We start from the raw sequence: 8,712 nt of genomic DNA on the forward strand, positions 1-8,712 counted from the left end.
CGAAAAGAACTCCTTAGCTGCCTCAACAACATCCTATTTGATAAAATCCCAGCAACTTAAATAGAAATCGGAGCCAAACCCGTCTGGTCCATGTGAGCTCTCTTTTAGTTATTACGCATGGAAGAAAGGGAGGGAATCATGCAGTGCATGTTAACGTCAGAAGTCCTACTGTTGAGGTTTTGGGTATGGGAGAGGGTCCGAGCAGAGGTTTTCTCAAGGGGGGTCACACAAATTTGGTCTCCAAAATACTTGAATTGGAATGCAGAACCAAAGGCCATTTGACAATGTTGTTATTGTGGAGGAGGAACAAACAACATCACTTTCAGATCCTGAGGATGATGGTGTTCCTGGTGCACTGGGTCGACAAAAGATGTACAATTCTGATCCTGAGAGTAGCCAACCCAGCCGCATGACTGAGGCAAAGAAAACTGTAGTGAGACTATCACAACAGGTTTTATCTCAACCCTCTAAACTCAATTTATGATTGATAAAATTTTGGTGTGGAATTTGAGAGGATTAGGTAGTTCCCGGAATCGTTTAAAAAGTTTAGTGAGAAAGTATGGTGTGTTTATTGTCTGGATTTTGAAACCTTTTGTTGAGGTAGATAAAATGAATCGCTTGGCTTGTATGATGGGTTTACCGAATTTTTGTTCTAATGCAGAAGTTGATGGTAAAATATGGATTTTCTGGAGTGACGACTGTGAGTGGGAGGTGTTGTCTATGACTAATCAATTACTCTCTGGGTGGTTTTAGTTTCGTGAAGAGAAGATACTCATCTCTTTTATCTACGCGAAGTGTAATAGCATGGAACGTAGAGTGCTTTGGTAATCTTTAGAGATGGTTGATGCCAATGGATCACCTTAGCTTGTGGTAGGGGATTTCAATATTATTCGAGAAGATAGTGAAAGAGTGGGTGGTCATCGAAGGCCGCTAACTTCTATGGCTGATTTTAATAATTGTATTGACCAGTGTGGTTTAGTGGACTTTCAGGTTGTGGGATGCTGATTGTCGTGGTGTAATGGCAACGAGGGACAGACTCGAAGCTAAGCAAGGTTGGATAGAGCACTGATTAGCACCCATTTTGCAAATAGGTTTCATTCAGCGTTCTTTGAATATCTTCAACAGAAGACATCGAATCATTGTCCTATGCTCATTCATTCCCAAAAACCAGTGGTAAGCTATGGCCCGCATTCTTTTCGCTCTCAAAATATGTGGGTATCTCATGCAGATTTTTTGCAATGTGTGGAAGAAGTATGGAAGAAACCTACTACGTCTGTGGGTCTTGTAAGGTTGGCAGAAAAGTTGAAAAAAACAAAGCTTGCGCTACAAGCTTGGAACAAACAGGTATTTAGCCATGTGGGGCAGACCACTAAAGAATTAGAAGAGAGATTGGAGGTCTTAGAGAGTTACAAGGTGGCTATGATAATGAGGTTGAATGTGATTTCTTGGTGACTAAACTTGAACTGGATACATGGGAACAACGTGAAGAATCCAGACTCTCTCAATTAGCAAAAAAGAGGTGGCTTTTAGAGGGTGACTAGAATGGAAAATTCTTCCAGGCAGTTGTTAACCAACGGAGAAAAAATAAAGTCATTCAGAACATGCGGCTAAAGAATGGAGTCATTTTGAACTCGTCGGAACAGGTCCATCAAGAAGCTTTAAATTATTTTCAAAACTATCTTTCTAATGATTCTACTGTTGAACAGGTGGATCTCGCACCTCTTATATAGTGCTCTGTCTCTGAGGAAAATAATTTGGCTCTTGCTATAGCCCCGTTCAAATATTGATACTTATAAGCGACAATTAGCATTTTTGCCATTAATATGTTATTTATGCAAGCCGAGACTTGCATGAGAGGTTTTATTGAATTCTTTAAACATAGATCGACTTCAAACCCACGCAGCTTTTGGCTTTTTCCTCGAGCACATTAAGCTACATTTGGATGTTAAGAGTATTTCAAATCATCTGTAAATAATAATAAAAGAATTTATAAATAGTACTAGTTGTGTTCTCAAACACATGCAGCCAGCAACTCGGCGCCTCTTTTGGGTCAAATCACTCTGATTAATACAATTTTGCATTGGAACCAGTCTTTGGTCGATACGCATGTATATCCATATATTTATATGTATGAATATGTATATATATATATATATATTCTCTTTCAGAGCTCATTAATTTTATCTCCTGAAATCGGCAACTGTATATATATTATGCTGAATTAATTAGTTGGATTACTGTTCAAAAATTTAAGAGAGTTTCTGATCCCTGATCACGTAATGGTTGAATGGTTCTATCCTCCAAAATCAATATTCAGCAAAAATTTCAATTGGAGACATGATCCGCTTGATAATAAGAAAACAAATGATCAGAAGACATTGTGATAATATAATAATAATTATAATAATAATTTTGTGGGATATGGCCAAAATATATATATATATATATATATATATATATAGACGCCGTGGATACGTGGCAATTTCTTGTTTAATTAACACCAACAATATGCCCAACTACTTGTCGATTGTGACATGCATGATTATAATCTCGACAAACATGCAACGACAACAAACTTAATTGTTTGTTAAGGTCTTTACTGGGTTATTAGCATTGAGCTCATGGACGGTATGATCTGGGTACAGTTTCTGGCCTTTATAAATAGCAAAGCAGCAACGTGGGAAGAGCTCAAGAGATCGAACAAGACTCGAGCTGGCTTCCCTGTTGAGTTAGGAAAAGATGAATTCTGTTTCATCAGTACCTCCCAGCAGACGGTAACCTAATTAGCACCATTTTTCTTGTTTCTATTAGCAGGAAGAAAAGAAAATTATCAATTTGCTGTTCTTGAAAATTAAACCTAATCTATATTTGTTGCTTTTTACTTATTCGTACGTATTGATCATAGTACAAATTAATAACAACAACGACAAATCATGTGTGATCGAATGATCCATCAAAATGTTCGTCCCAAAAAATATTTTTTTAGATGAAATTGTTATTTTTATCTCAAAATACTTTTTGGGATACTGATATCGGGATGACCTTGAGACGCTCTGGTTTTCTCCTAAAAAGCCATTCTTTTGGGATGAAAATTTTAATTCCAAAAGACATGGTCTGTTGCTAGCTAGCTCATGTTCAATAATTATCCATATTCAGGCTAGAAGGCAGAGTGGCAATTATTACAGGTGGAGCAAGCGGGATTGGAGCAAGTACAGTGCATCTGTTCCACGAACATGGAGCCAACGTTGTTATTGCAGATGTACAAGACAACCTAGGTCAAGCCATTGCAGAAAAGTTTGGAGAAAAGGTTAGCTACATCCATTGCGATGTCTCCAATGAAGATGATGTCTGCAATCTTATTGACACCACCATAGCCAAGCACGGACAGCTTGATATAATGTACAGCAACGCAGGCATCGTCGACAGTCCCTATATGAGAATTCTGGACAGCACTAAAACAGATATAGAACGAGTTCTTGGAGTAAACTTGGTTGGCGCTTTCTTGGGAGCCAAACATGCCGCAAGAGTCATGATACCACAGCGCAAGGGTTGCATACTATTTACAAGCAGTGCTTCTGCATCGATTGCAGGGCTTTCATCTCATGCTTATGCTGCCTCGAAAAGTGGAGTTTTGGGGCTGGCTAGGAACTTGGCAGCCGAGCTTGGCCAATATGGGATAAGGGTTAATTGCGTGTCGCCTTATGCTGTTGTGATTGGTAGTGGAATGGTACCACTAAGTGCAGAAGAGGCAGCAAAAACCGAAATGGCAGTGCATGAAATTGGTAATTTAAAAGGACATATTCTCAAGGCAATAGATGTAGCAAAGGCAGCACTCTACTTGGTTAGTGAAGATGCAAATTATATAAGTGGGCTCAATCTCTTGGTGGATGGAGGGTATTCTGTGGTGAATCCTAGCATGAGGAACCTTTTAGGCTCACCCCACGACAACAAGACAGCGTCCTAAATACTTTTAAGTAAATTAAATAATGTCATATGTTGCATTTTCAATTAGGTTTAATGTCGTTTGCGATCTGTCTTTAATTATAAGTACTACGGATTCTCCTCTCTTGATTTTGTAATTAAATTGATGTATTGGAAGGCCGATCAAAGACTTCATAGTTTTCTTCTATGACTAATGTTACTGTGTTGCTTAATTTATACCACTCACTTAATTTTCTTGAAGTCTGGTGCTATGTGGCTTACTAAATATATATTTTAAAAAAATGGCGTCCGAAAACACAGAAAGAGAAAAAATTAAAATCTTAAATTGATTCTACTCTTTTATGTTTCATGTGTTTCTTATTTTCTTTATTTTTTTGGTAAGCCACGTGGCATCACATTATGATGCCACGTCAATGAGACAAAGTGGGTGGTATAAATAATGTGGTGGCATAGTAGCATTTCTTCTTCTTCTCTTTTTTAAACTTGATACGCCGGTGGAAACAGTAAAATAACTATGAGTACTATACTTTAAAATGTGAAAAATTGTCGACATGTCTGTTGAGCGATAGAGACACGTACTGAATGGGCTCAAAGTTTTACTCTTAATTAATCTATATATTTTAATAAAGAAGATAAAACAAAAAATAAACAGATTTGGATTAGGATGGAAAGATATTTGTTGAAAAAGATGAAAAGAGGAATGACTTGAAGAAATTCTATTTTATTTCATTTCTTAAATTCTGTAAATAGTTGTGCGATACAACTTATCCAAAAAGCTCAACCAATGAAATAAAAGAATGGCTAACAAACCTACAGCTACATTGTACAACTCTGAGAGGGGAATACATGTATAGACTCTGTGCAGTGGAAAGGAAGAAATAAAATCCTAACTAATAGCGTTGTAGTGGAGTTGCCGAGTTGCAGAGAATATGCTTCACACGTCCTTGCCAATTCCCTTGCTGTTGTCATAATTTTTGCTATCCTGTGCTAAAGCTGCAGGGCTATGCGATGGGGCTGAGATGGACATCTTGATTTCTTTCTGGACCTTTTGAGACTCCACCTCAAGATGAGCATATATATTCAAAGTGCCTTGCATCTTGGACAATAAAAAGTAAAAACTTGTAGTTGACAGTGCCTCAGTAAAAATATCTACTAATTGAAACTTTGAACAAACATATATAGGAACAACCACCCCAGCAGCCGCTTTTTCTTGAACAAAGTGGCAATCCAACTCTATGTGCTTTGTTCTCTTGTGAAAAATAGGATTCTTAGTCAAATGAATTGCAGCTTGGTTATCACAATAGAGTAGGGCAGGTTGCTTGTGCTCTATGTTGAAGTCTTTCAAGAGAGTGATCAACCAAACTATCTCACATCATGTAAAAGCTAAGGCTCGGTATTCTACTTCAGCAGATGACTGAGATACAGTTGGTTGTTTCTTCGATTTCTAGCTCACCAATGAATCTCCAAGAAAAATACAAAACCCAGTGACAGACCTTTTAGTTTTAGGGCATGCTGCCCAATCTGAATCGCTATATGCTTTAAGATGCAAAGAAGAGTTGGAAGAGAAGAAGAGTCCCTGACCAATTGAGCCTTTCAAATGCCTTACAATTTTGTAAGCATAGAGGAGATGAATTTGAGCTGGTTTATCCATGAATTGACTAAGTACACTGACAACATAGGTGATATCTAGCCGTGTGATAGTCAGATAAATGAGCCTGCCAATCAATCTTCAATAAGAAGTAATATCTGTTAGCATATCAGTAATGGAGTGTGATAATCTGTGATTTGACTTAATCGGGGTATTGATGGGTTTACGATCAAGTAACCCAGCCTCTTCTAAGATCTCAAGAGTGTATTTTCTTTGACAAATATGAAGGCCAGCTGTTGTTCTTGCAACTTCTACTCCCAAGAAAAGTTTCAAAGGGCCTAAATCCTTAATCTTGAACTGAGTGTGCAAAAAACTTTTAACAGATTCAATGGCATTCAAATTGCTACTTCCCACAATTAGATCATCAACGTAGACTAAGAGAGTTATGAAACCTTGCTGATCAGTCTTAGTGAACAATGAATAATCAGATTTTGATGGATGAAAACCAATAGACAGCAAAGAAGCAGTAAATTTCGAATTCCATTGTCTATAGACTTGTTTCAAACCATAGAGAGACTTGTGTAATCTACAAACTAACCTTCCCTTTGTAGAAGACTCCCACTAGACCATATAACTTGGTGGTAAATCCATGTAAATCTCTTCATCCAAATCGCCATGAAGGAAAGCATTGTGTACATCAAGTTGGACTAGATGCCAATTATTGATTGCTGCCAAAGCAAGGAAGAGCCGAACTATTGTCATATTGGCCACTGGAATAAAGGTCTCTTGGTAGTCAAAACCTTCCCTTTGGGTGTACCCCTTTGCTACCAAGCATGTTTTATTCTTGTCAAGGGTGCCATCTAATTTCAACTTAACTTTATACACATATTTGCAACCCACATCTTTCTTGTCACTAGGCAAAGGAGTGATGGACCAAGTACGATTGGCCTCAAGGGCGTCAATTTCAGATTGCATGGCATCCCTCCATGGGCCATAAATCACAACGTCTTCATAAGACTTAGGTTCACGTGTGAGAGAAAGAGACAAGTTATATGCTTTGTGATTTGAGGATAGATGATCATATGAAATGTGGTTTTGAAGGGGGTAAGAAGTGGGGGAAAGACCATGACTAAAAGTTTGAGAGGCAAGAAAGCAATGATAGTCCAGGAGATAGGAAGAAATATGTCTCTCACGTTCTAACCTTTTGAGATGGAATGGACTGCTGTCTTAGGCAGCGACAACAGAGAAAGTTTATTCAGGTTCAGAATTAATGGGTGAAAAATAAGAGGAAGGAGGCGATAGTTCTTAAGTAATGAGGTGATCAGAATTTGTGAGAGGAGTTGGTGAGAAAGGAGAAGGATCAGCTGAGATAGGAGGAATAGTGAAATCAGGTAAAGCTGTAGGAATGACCAAATCAGAGTGGGGAGAAGGTGATTGATTGGCAGAAGACATTTTGAAAGGAAAGTCCAACTCAATGAAGACAACATATTTAGAAATGGAGGTGGTGTTGGTATACAAATTATGGACTTTATATCCTTTTGTTCCAGCCGGATAACCAAGGAAAATACACCTGGTAGCCCTAGGATCAAGTTTAGTTCTACTATGTTTAAGAGTGGAAACATAACATAGGCATCCAAAGACCTTAAATGAGTGTAGGAAGGTGGTGAGGAGAAGATAACTTCATATGGAGTCTTGTTTTTCAGAACAGGTGTTGGTGTTCAATTGATAAGATAAGTTGCTGTCAAAATGGCATCTCCGCAAAATTTGAGTGGGAGAGAGGCCTGAAAGAAAAGAGCTCTAGCGACATTAAAGAGGTGTTGATGCTTCCTTTTGACAACTCCATTTTGTTGGGGTGTGTAAACACATGTTTTTTACTGTTGAAAGCCATAAGAACTGTAAAAGTCAGGCATTTGAAATTCCAACCCATTATCGGATCTGATTTGTTTTATATTGGAGTTGAACTGAGTTTGTACCATAAGGATAAAATTTTGTAAAAGCTGTCTAACCTCAGTTTTAAGTTTCATAAGGTACATCCAAGTAACCTGACTGTGGTCATCAATAATCGTGAGAAAATAATGATGTCCTTGCAAAGATGGTTGAGAGTAAGGTCCCCAAATATCGCAAAGGATTAAATCAAAATTAGAAGAGGTACAAGAAGTGCTCAAATAAAAAGGAACTCACTTCTGTTTTGCTAAGTGACAAACAGTACAATTTGAGGGAAGATTACTATTGGCATTTAAAGAAATAGATGGAATTAGCTTCCAACGTTGATCAGATAGATGTCCTAATCTAAGATGCCAAAGCTTGAAATCTAGTTGTGTCACGGCATTACAAAGTCGAGGATTGGAGGAAAAAGATGTATCGTTGAAATTGACAAGAGTGGACTGGATGACAACTTTGTCTTCTTGAGAACTTGTGAGAAGGAAGTAAAGGCCATGATGAATTTTAGCAAGTCCAAACGTTATCCATAAATATAGGATCTGTATGAAGCAAAAATCATTCAAGAAGACAAGGCAAAGAGAGGATTCACGAGTGAGCTTACTAACCGAAAGAAGATTAAAGGAGAAAGAAGGCACACAGAGCACCAGTGAGAGTGATGGTTTTTGAGAGTTGAACCATGCCAATGTGAGTAACATCAGCACAGGAACCGTAATTGAACTTGTGCTTTGGTTGTGCAAATAATGGAAGTGAGGGAACAAACCATATGGTATGTGGCACCGGTGTCGACTATCTAAGGACCATTAGTAGTGTTTTGTGACCTTTTGTGTATGAGTGACAGAAAATCATGCCAATGTGAAGCAGAGAAAATAGAGGAATAAGGAATAATACCAGCCATATTTGAGTAGGATGAAGTGGAGGAATTATTTTCAGTTGTGGGTGTTTGAAACTGAGTGGTGGCTTGAGCAAGAGATGTGTCCTTTTGATTCAGCTGTGACATTTGACCATTGATGAGAGCCATAAGCTACTGAATTTGAGGCTGAGTGAGGGCTAGTTGTTGACTCTCCACCATCCTTTTGTCTTGGCCTTGAAAGCTGACCTGATTGGCAGAGTGTGGGATAGAGGTATTTCTAGCACTGTAACTAGGCTTAGACTTGTTAAATTTGAAGTTATGGGGAAAGCCTATCTCTCGATAACACTTCTCCCTAAGGTGACCAGCTTTTCCCACAATGGTTGCAGGTAAG

General features: G+C 38.3%; 2 protein-coding genes across 2 annotated transcripts; one reads left to right on the forward strand and one right to left on the reverse strand.

The window, feature by feature from the left end:
• The first annotated feature begins 2,690 nt into the window (after window positions 1–2,690).
• LOC121242424 (tropinone reductase-like 1) lies at window positions 2,691–3,964 on the forward strand. The gene is made up of 2 exons (XM_041140285.1): window positions 2,691–2,774; window positions 3,157–3,964. Exons 1-2 carry the CDS (start codon window positions 2,740–2,742, stop codon window positions 3,962–3,964), a joined length of 843 nt encoding a protein of 280 aa, XP_040996219.1. The 5' UTR covers window positions 2,691–2,739.
• Window positions 3,965–6,151: 2,187 nt separating this feature from the next.
• LOC121242425 (uncharacterized mitochondrial protein AtMg00820-like) lies at window positions 6,152–6,505 on the reverse strand. The gene has a single exon (XM_041140287.1). The coding sequence runs from the start codon at window positions 6,503–6,505 to the stop codon at window positions 6,152–6,154; it is 354 nt and encodes a 117-aa protein (XP_040996221.1).
• Between the last annotated feature and the right edge of the window lie 2,207 nt (window positions 6,506–8,712).

The sequence above is a fragment of the Juglans microcarpa x Juglans regia genome, chromosome 8D (genome assembly GCF_004785595.1).
Source record: "Juglans microcarpa x Juglans regia isolate MS1-56 chromosome 8D, Jm3101_v1.0, whole genome shotgun sequence".
In the NCBI taxonomy this organism is placed as follows: domain Eukaryota; kingdom Viridiplantae; phylum Streptophyta; class Magnoliopsida; order Fagales; family Juglandaceae; genus Juglans; species Juglans microcarpa x Juglans regia.